Source organism: Theobroma umbraticum, unplaced genomic scaffold (genome assembly GCF_002168275.2).
Source record: "Theobroma umbraticum cultivar Fairchild unplaced genomic scaffold, ASM216827v3 scaffold_130.0, whole genome shotgun sequence".
In the NCBI taxonomy this organism is placed as follows: domain Eukaryota; kingdom Viridiplantae; phylum Streptophyta; class Magnoliopsida; order Malvales; family Malvaceae; genus Theobroma; species Theobroma umbraticum.
The window spans coordinates 3,879,652-3,899,961 of record NW_018397264.1 but is presented as its reverse complement, the minus strand read 5'-3'; the positions used below and the strand labels follow the sequence as shown (position 1 = coordinate 3,899,961).

At 35.2% G+C, this 20,310-nt stretch overlaps 1 protein-coding gene, 1 long non-coding RNA gene and 1 pseudogene across 3 annotated transcripts; 2 read left to right on the top strand and 1 right to left on the bottom strand.

The window, feature by feature from the left end:
* Positions 1 to 1,980: 1,980 nt before the first annotated feature.
* LOC110421802 (uncharacterized) lies at positions 1,981 to 5,405 on the top strand. Its single transcript, XM_021435476.1, has 2 exons — positions 1,981 to 4,710; positions 4,839 to 5,405. The coding sequence occupies exons 1-2, from the start codon at positions 2,028 to 2,030 to the stop codon at positions 5,285 to 5,287; spliced, it is 3,132 nt and encodes a 1,043-aa protein (XP_021291151.1). The 5' UTR covers positions 1,981 to 2,027; the 3' UTR covers positions 5,288 to 5,405.
* A 1,784-nt stretch (positions 5,406 to 7,189) lies between these two features.
* Positions 7,190 to 7,690, bottom strand: LOC110422205 (uncharacterized). Its single transcript, XR_002445697.2, has 2 exons — positions 7,497 to 7,690; positions 7,190 to 7,408 (listed from the first exon to the last, which is right to left on the bottom strand). It is a non-coding gene; the product is annotated as an uncharacterized LOC110422205 (long non-coding RNA).
* Positions 7,691 to 9,566: 1,876 nt separating this feature from the next.
* LOC110421445 (uncharacterized) lies at positions 9,567 to 15,158 on the top strand (annotated as a pseudogene). Its single transcript, XR_016351541.1, has 4 exons — positions 9,567 to 9,990; positions 11,068 to 11,262; positions 12,482 to 14,589; positions 14,752 to 15,158. The product of XR_016351541.1 is annotated as an uncharacterized LOC110421445 (transcript).
* The last annotated feature ends 5,152 nt before the right edge of the window (positions 15,159 to 20,310 follow it).

Sequence of the window (20,310 nt, the reverse complement as noted above, 5' to 3'; positions counted from 1 at the left end):
GTTATGTTAAAAATTTAGTTGTTACATGTCAATATTGAAAAATATAATTGCTATGCATCATGTTAAATATTTAGTTATTATATGCTATATTGAAAATATAGTTATCATACGTCATGTTGAAAAATGTAATTGTTACACGTCATGTTAAAAAATATAGTTGTTATATGTATGGTTGAAAAATGTAGTTGTTACACACCATGTTAAAGATTTAATTATTACATATCATGTTAAAAAATTTAATTATTATGCACCATGAGTAAACAATTGTTACATACCACGCTATAATTTGAACTGTTTTAATTTAACAAAAAAGACTTTTTAATAAAACTACCTTCATGCATCTTACTTTTCCAAGTCAATGTCCTCATCATGTAAGTGTCTTACACATGTTAAGCACCTCTCATCTTAACCATTAATTGTTAAAAACTGAATATGTTTAATTTTTAATTATTACAATTGAAATATTTGATCCAAAAATTCAAAAATTTTGACCCCAAATAAAATATTTGGATTTTTTTTAAAAAAATGGTGAATTAGTGTGTTGGGTACGAGATCGGGGAAGATAGGTACATCTTTGAATTGGAAAGGAGTTTGAAGACAATTGGAAGGACATACAGCTTGCATGAATATTCAATACCAGACGCTCTGCATTTAAATGAATGATGGATAGTTATTGCCTACTGAAGTCTTCCTTGCGACAAACAACTGAGAAGCCATTTTGACATTGAAACATTGCTATGTGTTTTGCTTTCGAGACAGAGAGATACAAGTGTCATGCATGCACCTAGCACTTAATTGTCAAGTAATTGCATTTGACCGACAAAGCAAAGCTTGGAGTTAAACATAACATAGCACTAATCAAAAGCTGTCGTTGGAAAGATTGAATAGGACAGAAAGGCTTGTAATGAAAAGTTTAATCTGACTCCTTCAAAAAGGACATAAATTTTCAAAGACTCGAGCTTGAATTTGCAAGCGGTAGCTAAAAATACAAACAAAATAATAAGGTTGACTTTTACCAGGGTTTCAACGCCGTAGGTTCATTGCGGATGATTTCTCTGTTTCATCGACCTTCTTTACTTTTGTACAACTTCTTGGACCATGCCAGAGTAGCATAAGGACCGAATACATTTATTTGACTACGCACTTAAAACAGAGGAGAAGATTGAGGATTTTTGATTGGAAATAGTTATGGTAATTCTAAATTGATTTGTCCATATAATAACTAAAGAATATGTTCAAGATCAATTTCAAAAGGAAAATTGAATAAAATACTGGGTTTTATCTTATGGCTGAAACGGTAAAAACAATGTTTTAACTGTGAATCAGGTCATGGCCATCTTGTAAAGTATATTCTGGGAAGATAATCAGAAGAATCCTCTACCCAAAGCCTCAAAGTTGCAAAGCAGGTTTTGGCAGGGCAATATTGGCAGTCTATTAAGATCCCCTTTGACTGCTTCCTGACCATCATTTTCCTTAATCCTTCTAGTAGCCTTCTGATCTTTTTTGACTTCCAAAATGACTGCAGGGGAATAAATATAAAAGCTAGAGTTGGAAAGATTGAGTACGATACAAATGCGAGTGACCAAAAATTTTGATTAACATATGTAAATAGTTTGATTCTATAAAAAATTGTGTATTGGATTTTTATATAATAATTTTATGTAAATTAAACTTTTATATTTTTTTTTCAATTTTTTAATTTAATAGGGTTACTTTTGAATTGAACTTAAAAAATTACAAAAACTTAATTTATACAAATTATTCTATAAAAATTAAATCTACATTTTTTATAGAACTGACGGACAAGTATATAATTTAATCAAAAATTTCGTGAAGACAAGGACAGAGTTGAGACTTTTCAACCAGCCTTTTGGTCTTCGGCGCTGAATCTTCTCCAAAAAGTCCTCCACAACTTAATATATATATATCAGTATTTTTTTTTATCTGTTATATATATATAGAGAGAGAGAGATTCAAATTCTAAAACTATATGGTAAGGAGGCCAAGTTCAACCATAGTTCTAAACCATGGAATACCTGCAGTTTCTGTTGCTGCTTTTCTCCTTATTCCAGACCCAATTTTACTCTGTTATGTGCCAGATGGGAGATTTGGATTCCAGAACTGACAAAGAAGCCTTGCTATCTTTCAAACTCCATGTCAGTGATCCTCAAAATGCACTCTCAGGGTGGGCACAGAATTCTTCTCATTGCAACTGGTATGGTGTTTCTTGCAGCAGCAATGGATTCCGAGTAGAATCCCTCCAACTTGGTAGACTTGGCCTTGTAGGCACCTTGGCCCCTTCCCTCTCAAATCTTACTTTCCTCCACACACTTAACCTTTCCCACAACCTTTTTCATGGCCAATTTCAGCTGGAATTTAGTAGGCTCTCACTTCTTCAGCACATTGACCTTAGAAACAATTCCCTTAATGGAACTGTTCCTGCCATTCTTTCTGATTTCCATAATCTTGAAACACTTAGGTTACAGGGGAACAATTTTAGCGGTATCCTTCCACCTGAACTAGGCAATCTCCAAAGACTCAGAGTCCTGGATATCTCTGTTAATAACCTCACTGGATCAATTCCTGCTTCATTTGGAAACCTTTCCTCTTTAACTTTTCTTGCTATTGCAAGAAACAAGCTAGTTGGTGAAATTCCCAGTGAGCTTGGTCAGCTTAGAAACCTTCAACAGATTCAGCTTTCTGAAAATCATCTGACTGGCCAAATCCCTTATTCTATTTTCAACATTACTTCTTTAGTTTACTTATCTGTAACAAAAAATAACCTTTCAGGAAATCTACCAAATGATATAGGTCAAGCTCTTCCAAATCTCAAGCAACTGTTTTTGGCACTAAACAGGTTTGAAGGAATTATACCTGCTTCTCTATCTAATGCTTCAAACATTGAATTTCTTGACCTGTCTAGAAATAGATTTCATGGGCCAATTCCTCTGCTTGGAAACATGAAGAAACTTATCAAGCTGGAACTTGGTTCAAATTCTCTCTCTTCTACTACAGCTCAGAATTTTCAGTTTATTGATTCTCTTACAAACTGTACGCAGCTAGAATATCTGATGATATATAGCAACAGACTTTCTGGTGAATTTCCCTCAGTCGCAAATCTGTCAAGCAATATCCAGCATTTTTGCATTTCTGATAATTTGTTGACTGGTAGCTTCCCTCGGGGGATTGAGAAGTTTCAAAATCTCATATCCCTTTCTATTGAGCAGAACTCTTTTACAGGTGAGATTCCAAGGAGTATAGCTACACTTAGAAATTTACAGAGCTTTTTGGTGTTCCAGAATATGTTCTCTGGAGAAATTCCAGAAATCTTTGCTAATTTTACACAAGTTTCCAAAATCCTAATGGACAATAACCAGTTCTCTGGTAAAATTCCTACCAGCCTTGGAAACTGCCGGCAACTACAGACATTAGACCTATCTTGGAATAGGCTCAATGGAAGCATACCAGAAGAGGTTTTCATGCTTTCTGGTTTAAACTACTTGATTCTGGTACATAACGTGCTTTGGGGTCCTCTCCCTAGTGAAGTTGGTAACTTAAAGCAACTTCAAGTGTTGGATGTTTCTCAAAATAAGTTGTTTGGAAATTTAACTTCATCAATTAGTGGCTGTTCAAGTTTACTCTATCTCAACATGTCGAGAAATAATATCAGTGGTGAAATCCCGGATTCATTAGGAAAGTTAGTATCACTAGAGGTTTTGGATCTCTCTTCTAACAATCTTTCTGGATCAATTCCACCAGACTTGGAAAATCTTCAGTTTCTCAAGATGTTAAATTTGTCTTTCAATCATTTGCAAGGAGAAGTTCCAACAGGAAAAGTCTTCTTGAACGTCAGCACGTTTTCTATCCAGGGAAACGACGCGCTATGCAGCAGTGATAAAGAAATTGCCAGAAATTTGGAGCTCCCTCAATGTAACACAAGGAAAAGGAAGAGAAATCAGCTGCTCAAAATTTTAGCTTCAGCTGCTGGAGCTGCTTTATTTATATGTTTGATTTTCTGCTTTGTATGGGCATTGATATCCAGAAAGAAGAAAAAGAGGGAGAAAGGCAGTAAATCTTCATTTTCATTGAAGGGGTTGCCTCCCATGATATCCTACTCTGATATCCGGCTTGCTACAAGCAATTTTGCAACTGAAAATCTGATTGGAAAGGGGGGTTTCGGGTCGGTTTATAAAGGTACATTCAGCACTAATGAAAACGGAGCGAACACCAACAATACTACCCTTGCTGTGAAGGTTCTTGACTTGCAACAAAGCAAAGCCATTCAAAGTTTTCTTGCTGAATGTGAGGCCTTGAGGAATGTTAGGCATCGAAACCTTGTGAAGATTATCACCTCATGCTCAAGCGTTGATCATAAAGGAGATGAATTCAAGGCCTTGGTTATGGAGTTCATGCCCAATGGCAACCTAGATAAGTGGTTGTATCCAGAAGATGAGGAATCTGGGTTATGTTTGACCTTTCTGCAAAGACTTAATATTGCCATCGATGTAGCTTCTGCCATAGATTATTTGCACAATGACTGTGAACCAACCGTTGTGCACTGTGATCTGAAACCTGCAAATGTCCTTTTGGATGAAGATATGGCTGCTCATGTAGGGGATTTTGGATTGGCAAGGTTTCTGTCTCGAAATCCATCGCAAGGGGAGAGTAGCACAATGAAAGTGAAAGGCTCAATTGGTTACATTGCTCCAGGTCAGTAAGTTACTCTTGTTAACTGCCCTTTTCCTTTTTTTTTTTAAGAGTAAGAAGTTATCTTTAAAGGTAAATTTTTATGTGATGGTCATAATTGTTAGTCTAATTTCTGCTGAATTTTTCTGTAGAGTATGGTCTAGGTAGCAGAGCTTCTACCAGTGGAGATGTGTACAGTTTTGGAATTCTGCTACTGGAAATGTTCATAGCAAAGAAGCCAACTGATGAAATGTTTAAAGAAGGATTAAGCCTAAATAAATTTGCATCAGCAGTGGATCCTAAGCAAATTTTTGGGACTGCCGACCCGAGGCTTTTTAAGAATCAAGGAGGTTTATTGCAAAGCTCGATCAATACTTGTTCTAGTGAAAGCAGCAGCAGCAGCAATAGCAGCAACAACAGTGGAAGTGATCGGCCCAGCAAATATGAAGAATGTTTAACAGCAGTGATAAGAGTTGCATTATGTTGTGCGGCTCAATCAGCCAAAGATCGTTTATCCACGAGAGAAACCTTGACGAAGTTGCAAGATATTAAGAAAATTTTACTCAAGTTAGGAGGCACCCATCACCCACTTGCTCCATGAGTGTGCTAATAGTTTTACTTGGAGTTGGTTCTAATGTATAGAAGCCGATGAATGTTTTTAATTGTATTACTATTGGGTAAATTATGATCAATTTTTAAGTAATAAAGTTTCAACTTATAACCAATATTTAATTCATATTTGATCCATTGTCACTTTATACTTTTATATACCGAATAGCTTACTACCTTCTAAAAAAAATTAAGAAAATTTGAGGGGTACAATTTACTAAGAGTACCAGATATTTAATGCTTGAGCTTGAGCAAAACTCAAGATACCAGTTGAACTTTGACAGAAAGGCGACCTTAATTAAGACAAAACTTCATCATTATCATTCATGATTAGCAAATTCATTTTTGTTTACTTTTTTTTTGCTTTCTAATTGTGTGTACTTTTAAATATTTTATTTCGGTTATTAATTTATTATTTTTAAAAAATTATATTATAATTAATATTATACAAAAAGTAATGGAAATAAATAAAACGAGAAAAAACAGCTACATTACGTAAATTATTGCAAAAGTAATCGAAACAAGTGACAGGTTTCATAAACTGTTTTTAACTTGAGATATTTTGAAGAATTTAACTTTGTGATTCAATTATGATAATAGTTCAGAAATCTTCCTATCTTTTCTTGAAGTACTTTCTCCTCTCATATTTTCTCTCTTAACTCGTTATCTGATACATTTTCCCTCTTACCTTCTACCTAAGAGCATTCGTATTACACTATTAATGGCTATAAAACACCAATTGCTTCAATAGTGACATAATGAATTTTTAATAATTACTCATTATATACAATAAAATTCACTTCTTCAATGTTATTATGAGTTTTAGTAACGATTATTCATTATGTATAGTAAAACTTTTCGTCGTGGAAATTGCTTTCTGGTTGCGGACTATGGTCTCTCTTGTGGAAATGCTCGCGATGCCGGTGCTTGAGTGGTTGACCTGCTAGAATTCGGTTTGACTTACGGGTGTTCGTTGATCTTTTATGTTAGAGATTTTTCATGATATAACGGTTCAGTGTCAATAAAATCACTTAAAAGAAAAAACTTTCCTTTTAATATTATTACTTAATATGTGCATTAAAATTTGTTTTTGATTAATTATTTTTTTTAATTTCATATATAGAATTTTGACAATTCATTTTGAACATAATAAAATTTATGGAGTTAGTAGAAACACGTTTTCAATATTAACTCTCTCTCTTGAAATATTCTCCGTCCATAGTCCTTTTTTTAATGCTTCTCTGCCCTCTTCTCAACCTTACTCCGTCACTCACTTGTTCTCTGCCTGTACTTACCCTTACTCCACTATTCTCAACCTTACTTCACAACACTTACATTTAAGATATTGTCCCAATCTTCCTCTACACCATCTCCAACACATCTTTTTACTTATTTAGAATACTTTCTCTCTCCCTGTTACAAGAATGCTTTACATTTTGTATATCATTATGTAGAATCAGTTTCTGCGTTTTCAACAGCTTCAAATTCAATAAAAAAAAAATTCCTGTTTTTGCAGGTTCACTTCTTTGTTTCAATTCCAGAAACAGAATGAGACAAACTTGTGTTTATGGGGTTGCTTTTTTTTTTTTGTTTTGTGGTTTGAAGAATCTGAAAAGAAGAGGCGCTAAAGTTCGAGATTGAATTGAGAAGACAGTAAAAAGTGTTCAGGCGTGGCACTTTGATTCTGCAAGCTATCGTTGGCTGCCACGAGTGTTATATGTTAGATAAAATCTTGGAAGCTTTGTAGTGAAACTTTCAACCGGTAGTCTTTTACTTGGGATCTCTTAGTGCCCGACTTTGTATCTTCTCGTGCGGTAAAAATTGAAAGTAATGATTAAGGGTTGGTTAATTTTTAATTAAAAATAAGTAAATGGAGTCACAGATACTAATATGGTTTGTGCCATTCATTTTATTCTCTTATATATTTTTCCGAACCATACACTCAATTCACTTAAAAACAAATACAGTAATGTCTTTTGCCCTTGTTCTTGTTATTCTTTTTCTTCTCAACTCTTTGCAGCTTCTTATTTGCAGCATGGATAGCCTCCTGATCCACTTGGTATATCAGGATATGCGTTGGGAGGGTTATAATAATTATCCAGAAGCTTCCGTCCTGCACCAGCATCATCAAATGTGGTTAATTAAAAGCCCACAATTAGTCTATAATTTGGAAGCTGTGCTGTAGCAGAGAAACAACTTACCCAGATTAATAGGTTTCAGGATCAAATCCTGAGGGATAACAGCAGCACTAGCAGATGACATAAGAACTATGATGGCTAAGAAAGCCACCAACATCTTCACTTGAGTGGACTGAGTCAAAGCCATTTGCCAACGTAATTGAATCTGCAAAGATGTTAGGGGACTTAGCTTGGAAATAGAGCAGGAGAGGGCAAGGGGTGATGGACAATGTCAGTTGAAGCTTAGTATTTATAGACAGAAAATCATGACTAATCATCACATTGCTGTATTCCACAATCTGAAATTTTTAAGTCAGTCTACACTGATGTCAAGAGTAAAGAATATTCAATGAACGACTGGGTCTCATGGTTGGTTGGTTAGGCATTGAATTGAAGATTGGCGTATGCTTGAATTGGGAAAAGGGTTGAAAAATCTGACGGGCAGAAAACTGCCATTTATATGTTTAATACTATACCGTATTTGAGAGGTAACTTTAAACAAAACAATCAATACAAACGATGATAATATTGATTCATGAAATCGAAGTCATGGTAAATTGCTTAATTAACTCATGACATCGGGAAAAAATAAGTACATGTTTGAATTGGAAAAGGTTAAAGCTTGCATTTATATGTATTCAATATGCATACCTAACAAGAAAATTTATATTTAAACAATCATTATCAATGTGATTATTGAATTTTGAATTCAACATGTTCACTTAAATGATATATTTTTTTTAATGGTGAATTAGTTTGTTGGGTACTGGCATTGGGAAAGATAGGTATATCTTTGAATTGGAAAGGAGTCGAAGAAAATTGGAAGGACATACAAGTTGCATGAATATTCAATACAAGACGCTCTGCATTTAAATGAATGATGAATAGGTATTGAATAATGAAGTCTTCCTTAATAGGTATTGAATAATGAAGTCTTCCTTAGTAGGTATTGAATAATGAAGTCTTCCTTGCGACAAACAACTGAAAAGTCATTTTGACATGGAAACATTGTTATTTGTTTTGCTTCTGAGACAGAGAGATACAAAGTGTCATGCATGCACCTAGCACTTAATTGCCAAGAAATTGCATTTGACCGACAAAGCATGGAGTTAAATATAGCATAGTACTAATCAAAAGCTATAGTTGGAAAGATTGAGTAGGACAGAAAGGGTAGTAATGAAAAGTTTCATCCGATTCTTTCAAAAAAGAAGATAAAACAAGTTTTCTCAGACACGAGCTTGAATTTGCAAGAGGTAGCTAAAAATACAAACAAAATAATGCTGACTTTATAGGGAGAGCATCATTCCAAGATTTGCAAACTCATCCGACCCTTTCAACACCGTATGGTTTGATAGCAGATGATTTCTCTGTCCATTGAACTTCTTTGGTTTTGTACAACTGTCACCGACTTCTTGGACCATACCAGAGTAGCATAAGGACAGAATATATTTGACTAAGCACTTAAAAGAGAGAAAAAAAAAAGGATTTATGGTAGGAAATAGTGACAAGAAAATTATAGTAATTCTAAATTGATTTATCCATATAATAACTAAAAAATGTTGTTCAAGATCAAATTCAAAAGGAAATTTGAATAAAATACTGGGTTTTATCTTATTATTGAAACGGTAAGAACAATGTTTTAACTGTGAATCAGGCCATCTTGTAATGTATGCTCTTGGAAGATAATCGGAAGAATCTTCTACCCAAAGCTTAAAAAGCTTCAAGTTGCAAAACATGTTTTGGCAGGGCAGTGTTGCTAGTCTATTAAGATGCCCTTTGACTGCTTCCCCGACCATCATTCTCCTTACTCCTTCTAGTAGCCTTCTGTTTCTTCTTTGACTTCCATAATGATTGCAATGGAATACATTTGGCATGGAGTTCTGAAGGATCTTTTCGATAATATTTATAATATAATTAGGTAACCCCACTAAAACTAATTTAGGATGACTTACCTGAAGATTGGGACAGACTACAGAGTTAAGACTTTTTCAAGCACCCTTTTGGTCTTCGGCGTTGAATCTTCTCCAAAAAGTCCACAACTCAATATCCATGGGTAATTATGTGTACAGAGATTCAAATTCTAAAACTATATGGCAAGGAGGGCAAGTTGAACCATATTTCTAAACCATGGAATACCTGCAGTTTCTGCTGCTGCTTTTCTCCTTATTCCAGACCCAATTTTACTCGGTTATGTGCCAGATGGGAAATTTGGATTCCAGAACTGACAAAGAAGCCTCGCTATCTTTCAAACTCCAGGTCAGTGATCCTCAGAATGCACTCTCGGAGTGGACACAGAATTCTTCTCATTGCAACTGGTATGGTGTTTCTTGCAGCAGCAATGGATCCCAAGTAGAATCCCTCCAGCTTGGTAGTCGTGGCCTCGCCTCGTAGGCACTTTAGTCCCTTCCCTCTCAAATCTTACTTTCCTCCACACACTCAACCTTTCCCACAACTTATTTCATGGCCAATTTCAGCTGGAGTTTAGTAGGCTCTCACTTCTTCAGCATATTGACCTTATGTTGTAACGTGTGGGTCCGAAAACCCGACAGCTAGACGTTAGCGAAAATAGATACCTAGGAGTCTCCACCAATCGTCTTTTCTATGTGCGATTGATCACCTATTAACTTGGCTCTAATCGACAAAATCTTAAATTAATTTTAGATTCATCAAAAGAATTGATCTACGATTTTTTAGAAGTAGGTTTGGGAGTGCGGTTACACACAGAGAAGGGTTAGCACCTCCGTGGCGCTCGTTCCACGAACGATACCATTTAATCTTAAGTTACCCTACTGTAACCTACCCTTAATTTTATTTTTATATTTACTTAATTCTTGCTTATTAATTAATTCTTTATTATATTTATTGATTAAATCTTTTTATTCGATTTTACGAATGTCCGTAATGCAGTTATAAAATGATGTCATGATTTATCAATTTTGAATTATGAGAACGACAACTTTGTATTGAAAAATTATTCGTAAACTATTCCAAAGCTTTGGTGAAGTTTCGAAGTTTTCATCACCTAAGGATATTCCCGAAAGAACTTATCTTGCTTTTTGAGGAAATCCCTTCATCGGAATTCTCGCTTCATTAACAAGATAAACGTGATATACTATGACAGAATAAAATGATAATATGCACATGAACGCATTTATTAATTTATTTGATTCGTTATTCATATAATAATATGTTTAATAATTTAAGGTGATTTATTACCTCATTCATATATTTATTATTATTATTTTTTAAAGCTTTTTATTTAAATCTATATTCCTTAATTAACATTATGGATTAATTTTTTTTATTTAACTATATATTTCTCTTTGGCCTCTTTTGTGAACTAGAGTTTTAGGGTTCTTATAGAATCTAATTATCCAAGGCAATCATGCTCTTCTCAGCATAAATTTCGGATGGGTGGCTTTCAAGTCAAAAACAAATCTGTCGAAAATGACCTCAAATCCAAACTGTCTGAAGAGCATTCAATGGTCTGTATTTTATTGACAATGGAGGCCAAACGTGCTTTCAGCTTTTTTTTGAATTTTGATTTAATTTATTTATTTTATTTTATTTTTTAAGAAGGGTGTCTACACCTTAGAAATAATTCCATTAATGGAACTGTTCTTGCTATTCTTTCTGATTGCCATAATCTTGAAACACTTGGATTACAAGGGAACAGTTTTAGTGATAACCTTCCACCTGAACTAGGCAATCTCCAAAGACTCAGAATCCTGGATATCTCTGTCAATAACCTCACTGGTTCACTTCCTCCTACATTTGCAAACCTTTCCTCTTTTAACTTTTCTTGCTTTTGCAAGAAACAAGTTAGTTAGAGAGATTACAGGTGAGCTTGGTCGGCTTAGAAACCTTCAACAGATTCAGCTTTCTGAAAATCTGTTAGAGAAGTGATCTTTATTTGGTTAATGAAAAGCTGAGTGGTTGTTGAAGAGGAGAAAATCAGTCGGCGGGCTGCAGTGACCACTTAAAGCTGTAAAGTAGCCGTTGGTGTCAAAATGCAGCAAGCTGGAGTCGTTTTCCACTTTGCTGATTTCCTAGTTAATAAAACGGTATTGAAGCATGTCGTTTTACTTAGTCTGCTTTTATGTTGTTTTCTCATACGATGTCGTTTAGCATGTCTTGTAAGGCTTTAAGAGGACAATACTGGTTCAGTTGGTTTTCTGTTGCTTGGCACTGGTTTTCATGGTGAATGCTAAGCTGATTGTAGGCTAAATTCATTTGTTGAAAATTGTTGCTACTCTTTAGGATCTAGAGAGTTTGAATGTTTAAATTCCTCATATAAATACTAAAAAGTGTATGAAGCAGTGTGTGGAATTCCAGCATATTTTTCCTACTCTGTTTTGAAAAGATTATTCTTCTCTTTTCTCTGCTATTTCTTCTTCCTTTATTCTCTGGAATTCCTAAATACTCAGTAATTCGAACATGGTATTAGAGCAGTTATTTCTTTAAGGGACCTGTGATCTGATCATCTATCTCTGAGTTTATCCTCTTCAAATCAAATAGTAACAGTTGGTTTCATTGCTGTCTCACCTCCAATTTTTTCTGGAGTGAATTATCGTTTTTGGGCTGTTAAGATGCGAAATTCCTCACACTGTACTTGGTATGGTGTTTCTTGCAGAAGTAAGGGATCCCGAGTACAATCCCTCCACCTTAGTAGGCTTGGCCTTGGCTGCACCTTAGGCCCTCAGCTCTCAAACCTCACTTTTCTCAACACACTTTACCTTTCCCACAACCTATTTCACGGCCAAATTCAGTTGGAGTTTAGTAGGCTTCAACTTCTGCAGCAAATTGACCTGAGGAATAATTCCATTAATGGAACTATTCCAGCTATTCTTTCTACTTGCCATAACCTTGAAACACTTCGACTAGAAGAAGACAGATTTGGTGGTAAGCTTCCACCTGAGTTGGGCAGTCTGCAAAAACTCAAAACTCTTCATGTCTCTATCAATAATCTCACTGGCTGAATCCCACATACATTTGGAAATCTTTCCTCTTTTAACTTCCCTTGCTCTTGCAAGAAACCAGCTTCTTGGTGAAATTCCAAGTGAGTTGGGTTACCTTCGCGACCTTCAATATTTTCAGCTCTCTGGGAACTATCTCAGTGGTGAAATCCCTTCTTCTGTTTACAACGTTTCATCTCTAGTCTTCTTATGTGTGACCCAAAATAACCTTGGAGGAAAATCACCAAATGATATTGTTCAAGCTCTTTCAAATCTAAGTCAACTCTATTTTGCGCAGAACAGTTTTGAAGGAATTATACCTGGCTCTATCTCTAATGCTTCAGGCATTGAATATCTTGACCTCCAAATGAACAGATTTCATGGGCCGGTTCCTCTGTTTGGCAACATGAAGAAACATATCTGGCTGAATCTTGGTTCAAATTTTCTCTCTTCAGCGACAGCCCTGAGTTTTCAGCTGATTGATTCTCTCACCAACAGTAAGCAGCTAGAAATTTTGATGCTTTTTTCCAGCCAGCTTGTTGGTGAATTTCCCTCCTCAGTTGCCACTCTGTCCAGCAATCTTCAACACTTTTGCATTTCTAATAATTTGTTGACTGGCAGCTTCCCCCACGGTTTGATAAGTTTCACAACCTCATTTCTCTTTCAATAGAGCAAAATTCTTTTACAGGTGAGATACCAAAGAACATAGCAAAACCTAAAAATTTACAGAGTTTTACTGTGTTCCAATACATTTTATCAGGAGAAATGTCAGATATCTCTGGTAATCTTACACAACTTTCCGATGTTTAAATGGACAATAACAAGTTCTCCGGAAAAATTCCCACTAGCTTGGGATTCTGCCAGCGAGTAGAGACGTTGAACCTGGCTTCGAATAGGCTCAATGGAAGCATTCCAAATGAGATTTTCAGAGTTTCAAGTTTAACCAACTTGAATCTGTCACACAACAAACTTTGGGGTCCTTTCCCCATTGAAGTTGGTAACTTAAAGCAGCTTCAAGTGGTGGACGTCTCTGATAATCAGTTGTCTGGGAATTTGACTGCATCAATTGGTGGCTGTGTTACTTTGCAATTTCTCAACTTGTCAAAAAATAATATCAGCGGTGGAATTCCGGGTTCAGTAGGAAAGCCAACCTCCCTGGACGTTTTGGATCTCTCCTTTAATAAATTTTCTGAACCAATTCCTCTTAGACTTGGAAAATCTTCACTATCTGAAGAAGTTAAATTTGTCTTTCAATCATTTGGAAGGAGAAGTTCCAAAAGGAAAAGTCTTCTTGAATCTTAGAGTGACCTCTGTTCAGGGAAACAGTGGGCTCTGCAGTGGTGATCAAGAAATTGCAAGGTATTTGGAACTCCCAAAGTGTAAAACAAGAGCAATAAAAAGGTATCATCTGCTCAAGATCCTAGTTGCAGCAGCGGGAGTCACTTTATTCTTGTGTTTAATTTTCTGCTTTTTATGGGATTTGAGACCTGGAAAGAAGAAGAACAAGGTGGACAAAGACGGTGAACCTTCACCTTCATTGAAGGGGTTGCCTCCAATGATATCTTACTCAGATATCCGGCTTGCTACAAGCAATTTTGCAGCTGAAAATCTGATTGGAAAGGGTGGTTTCGGCTCTGTTTATAAAGGTTCATTCATCACTAGTGATAATGGAGCCAACACCAGGAACATTACCGTTGCTGTGAAGGTTCTTGACTTGCAACAAAGCAAAGCCCTTCAAAGTTTTCTTGCTGAACGTGAGACCTTGAGGAATGTTAGGCATCGAAATCTCGTGAAGATTATCACCTCATGCTCTAGAATTGATCATAAAGGAGATCAATTCAAGGCCTTGCTTATGGAGTTCATGCCCAGTGGCAACCTAGATAGGTGGTTGTATCCTGAGAATATGGAGTCGGGGTTATCGTTATCCTCATTGCAAAGACTCAATATCGCCATCGATGTAGCTTCTGCTATGGATTACTTGCACAAAGACTGCTAACCGCCAATTGTGCACTGCAATTTGAAACCTGCAAATGTACGTTTGGATGAAAATATGGTGGCTCATGTAGCGGATTTTGGATTGGCAAGGTTCCTTCCTCAACACCCTTTACAAGAGGAGAGCAGCACAATAGGAGTCCAGGGCTCAATTGGTTACATTGCTCCAGGTCAGTGAACTACTCTTTTGACTCTAGCTCTTTTTTTTTTACTAAACTTTGCTTGATCAAAAAAGGGCACAACTGTATCTGCATTAGCTTATTGACGTCAAGCACTAGTATTATGCATTCTGATAATTGTTAAGTCTTATGTTCTTCTGAACTTTTCTGTATAGTATGGTCTAGGTGGCAAAGCTTCAACCAGTGGAGATGTCTACTGTTTTGGAATCCTTCTGCTAGAAATGTTCATGGCAAAGAGGCCAACTGATGAAATGTTCAAAGAAGGATTGAGCCTCAACAAATTTGCATCAGCCGTGGATAGTGATCAAGCTTTTGAGATTGCTGATCCGAGGCTTTTCAAGGATTATGGAAGTTCAAAGAAGAGCTCATTCAATACTTATGCTATTGACAGAGGCAGCAGCACCAAGAATAACAGTTTTTGGCCTGGCAAATATGTATAGTGTTTATCGGCTATAATTAGAGTTGGATTGTCATGTGCAGCTCCATCAGCAAAAGATCGTTTATCAATGAGAGAAACATTGGCAAAGCTGCATGAGATTAAGAATTCTTTACTTAATTAAGGTTGAAACCATGTAAGGCAGCCCATGTTTTATCTGATATAGCTTTGCTGAAGGACTATTGCTATTATATTTAGGATCAGTCCTAGCAGAAGCATTCAAGAATATTTGTTTAGATTATTGATAGTGATGATATACACTTAGGATATTTGAAGTTCCAAAAGTTACCTTAAGTATTAAAAGTATGGAATTTCAAGTATTTCATCCTGACGTGTTTTTTTTTTTTTTTAAAGCATATTTTATTCCTCCATCACCAATTCATGTCATGACAAGTCTTTAGCTTGATTGACAAAAGACTTTAGAGGCATAGAAATCCTGGTGTGAGAAATATCACTGTACAAATACAAATTCATAGCACAAAAAACCACCAGCAAGGAATCATCACAAAGCCAGGACATGGGCAAATGATATTTCAAAGAACAACCTAAAAACCATAAAATCAGCAGAAACATACACAAAAGGACCTGCTTAGAAAACAGAACACAAAAGAAACCCCTAAAGGAAGTAGAAAAGAGGAACCATAAAAATCACAAAGCTCCCAACAGAAAATGAGACCCAAAAAACCCAAAAAGAATCCAAGAGTCCAGATTTCCTGAACCTTTCATCATGAAGTGTTAATTGGATAAACAATTTAAGTACTAATTTTTAGAAACCCAATTCTTTATTTATTGAATTCAAGAAGGGATTATTGAATTGAATACCAAATTAATGAAAGGAATCTAAGATTAAAGGCGAACTATAATGATATGTTTGGCAGCTAAATAGATATCTAAATTAATGAGAGGAAAAACGAGGTGTGTGCCTCATCTATTTTTTTGCAGGGAAATACCAATAATGGATTATTGGTGACCTTGTTAGTGGGTTCTGGATTTGCATTGTTTTCAGGAAGCGGACTCGGATAAGATGGTTAGGGCCACAGTTGAGATCGGGCTCACGCCCGTGACCTTTGTCATTAGGTGGAGAGGAAGTGTGTGCCCCCAACTCAGCATGATCCATGCAAGAAGGAAGATCAGGGCGTCGGTCTTTCTTTTTCCACTCAAATCTCAGAATGAAAATTGAAGAATAAAATCTTAATTAAATGAACTTGACAAAAGACGCAAAGTAATCTGATCAAACCAAACTTGAAGATCGTTTACTTCTTTCACAGATTTCCCATGGAGAGAGTCGCAAATAGACAACTTGCCAAGTATTTGTGTGGGTGAGTAAAAGCAGAGAGAAATTTTCATTGATTGGGCTTAAATGCTCTCTCCTCTTTACAGATTAGCATATCATAGGCATAACCAAGCCACCTTATCTTGGCATACATTGGTAGCAAGGGGATTCTTTTCCATCCAACAAGCCAATCAGGTCATCAACCTAATCCTAGTAAACAGAAAATCTGTTTGGCTGATTCTGTAAGGTGACTCAGGCTCCCTCCTTTCCTTCCAACTGGGACAGATAAAATGAAAGAATAAAAGGTGAATTGTCTTTTGGATGGAGTGGGTGTTTGCAATCAAAACAGTACATGCTCCCACTTTTCCCTATATGCATTACGGAAAGAAAGTAGCCCAGGCCCCTACCCACAAGGACAGCACTGGGGACAGGTTCTAAGCATAGCAAATGCTACCCTGTAAGGTATTACCATCCAACCATACAACTGGGGTTCTGTCTTTGAGGTCTTCCATTCTCGAGGAGATAGATATTTCCTCCCTCTGAATTTGTTTCCATCTAAAATACAAAAACACAACCTTTATAAATTTGGTGGAATAACTATCATACTTTTGACAAGAGTTGGTTTCATGCATTTGCTGGACATACTGTAGAGAGATTATGACTAGAGCTAGAGTACAGTCGAGGCAGATTGCTTGTGATGGAAGTGTTTTTCACGAGCACTTCCCTGCCACTTACAAGCCTGCAATTTGATGTCTGGGTGGAGGAGTGGAAGAGGCTACTTTTGTAGCTGTAATCACACCTTATCCTTTTTGGGCCTTTATTATTGGCACCATGGCATGCTCTATTTATAGCTTTTTTAATAATGTGCAAAAGGGATACAACTCAAATCTCACTCTTAACTCATCTTTATTTTCATTCAAATTGAATGAAACCAAAATTCTTCTAAACCCACTTATCAAGTTGTACTCCAAATAGTGGTAAACTTTTTTGGGGAAGATATATTCAAAGCTAATGTAAATCCAAATCATTCAAAATTACATTTTCTTTAATGTTCCATTATTATGATTTTATGACTAAGTTTGCAAATGTCACATTACTACAATAAGTGGGCCAAATAATTAATTTGACTAGATGCAAATGACAAAATGATCTAGGGTTATTTTGAGTGGCTAATTGTCCCAAAAGTTTTTTTTTTTTGTTTAATCGTCCCAAATGTTTGAAATTCATAAAGCAAAATGAAAATCAACTTTCTCTCCTAAAATTAGGTGATTAGTGTTAAATGTAGGAGAAAGTGTATGAAAGATATAATTAAAGAGCAAAGACTTTAGTAGTAAGCTGTATTTATAATATTGGACCACAAAATTCATGAAACTAGGATGAAAAATAGTCCGGATTTTAGTTTCATGCGTAAAGAAACAACTGGATGATCAATTATTCCATAAGAAATCAAAACCTTTTTTTATATTAATAGGAAATAATAATGCAACTTTTATATTAGAACTAGCTACTGTACAATCCCCAAGATTCAACTTAAAATATAGCAATGCCTCGTTAACATTGCATGGGGAGTCAATAGTCAATATTAATTTGCTGGTTTAATTAATTAATGGAAGAGTTGTACGTCCAACTCTGCCTAATTTTAGTAAATGTTAAACTAACCCTTCCATAAGATTTTGCTGATCATGCATAGTTTGTCAACCAGCATCCACCTTGCCCACCTCTTCAGTCATCTCTCACTACTTTTCAAACTCCATCATCTCTTATCTTCTTCATCTTCACTTCAAACTTCTTGCCTACCATCTTCCATAGATACCATCAGTGATGCAAGTGCACATGTAAGCTAATTCCATTTACCAACGAAAAAGTATACGGTAGTAGGTAGTAATTTGGAAAATAGGGTTGATGGCAGCCATCTAAATATCTAGCTGTATCGGCCATTGCTGACTTTGGCTATGGGGGCTGATGAAAAGGTCAATATTTTCGTTTTTCTCTGCCATTAAAGAGAGCTGAAGGTTGCCCATGTTCATAACTTAGACACACCACAAACTCGTGAACATTTTTAATCACATAACCTACCTATGAATTTAAACTATTTAACTATTTTGGACTTGTCAGTTTCTTCACTCGTCTTCGTGGAGTGTAGTTGACACCAAAGGGAATAATGCATTACCCTGTGCCAACTCTAAATTGACAGACTGAGGTGGGAAATAAAAAAAATGTTTGTAAAGATTTAAGAAAATTTAGGCGTGTTGACTATAGGTCAAGCTCGACAGATCCGATCCTACTATAAATAAATTTTCTTGCACCACAGAAGAGGAAGGAGATTAAAAAAAAATAGTAAATAGTTATAACAAATATATTATATTTACATGTTATATATAGATTTATAAAATAGTAACTAAGATGAGTTTAATCTTAAACTATATACTATATTTACTTTTTTTTTTTATTGTATAGATTGGAAAGTTGGTATGCAAAAGCTCATAAGATTTCTTCTTTTTTTTTCCCTTAAAGCCCAAAGTCGAGTAGTATAATAAAATTGTAGGGCATGGTCCCATTTTAGTGACAAGAAAGCCCTAAAATATCTACCTCTGAAAAGGGGAATCTGGACCCATCTACAACAAGGACCTTAGGACCTCCATTAGTGTGATAACATGTTCTTCATACTATATGCAAAAAGGTTACCGAATATCTAATGTGCAAGAAAGTTCATTGTATGCATATATTATTAGTGAAAAATTATGCTATTTTATGCAATTGACTTTAGTTTGAAATGATGGTTTTCTCAATTTACAATACATAGAAGCTTTTGTAATTTGTCAACTTTACAATCACTTCTTATAGAAAAGAAAAAGTGTAATTTCTTAATTACAGCAATCGACTTAATATATGGTAGAGTAAAGATTGTGATCATTGTTTTTAAATTTTTAATTTTTTTTATTAATATATATATAAAATTTAAGATATATAAATTTATAATTTTATATAATTAACTTTTAATTTATCTTTATGTAAAATTTGAAATCTACCGATGAACTCAACCAAGATAAATCCCTATAACAATCAAGTTTCTTAAGTAAAACGTGTAAGTGTAAATCCCATGAATGAGAGTTTTCCCTCTTATGCAGGAAAAGGACAGGTAAGGTCAAATATTACGTACTAAGATTGAATAGAGTGATCTAGTGGAGATGAGCCAACCCCAAAATGAAAAATAATTAGAAAAATAAATTTCATAATTAAAACATAAACTGTTTTAAAGATTTAGGAGAGAAGGGGACAAGCCAAATTCACCTTTCAAGTTCGCATGATTAGCCATGAGACTAGAATAGGGAAACAAAGATGAGGACATAAAGCAAGTGGTTAGACAGCTTAAGCAGCTATCCCACCCCCATTTTGTGGGTCCAAATCTTGGGATTGGTAGGTCCCTTTTGTCTTCTTCTTTTCCAAAGACTAAAATGTGTAGGTCCCACTTCTTAATCCCATCATCTTTTGCTTTCCTTTTCAATTTTTTTATTATTTATGAAAAGAATTTATTTTTTATAAATATTAATTTGTTCTTGTTATGAGTTCATTCAGATAATTTATTTAATTCAGACGTACGGATGAATTGGATAACCAATTTTCTTTTAAAATTATAACAAAGCAAAAAAAAAAGCGTCGAGATATAAAAAGCGAAACGACACCGTTAACTGCACGTTGCAATTAAATTGATTGATGAAGGTTTAAGGATAATACCACGTCATCATCTAAAGAGTTTAATTAAAAGCCCACTAACCTAAAAGTAGATAATAATCAATTAGATTCTTTTCACAAATCCACATGACTCAATTAATGGAGTTAACAGAGGAGGAAATAAAATTTATTTAATAACCCAAAAAATTACAAAATAGTAGTAGTAATAATAATAATTTAGACATTAATGTAAACTCCCAAATATTGACTTACCAAGCTGATCAAATTACTACAGAAGATTTTCTACCTTGGAATGAAAATTTTTTGATCT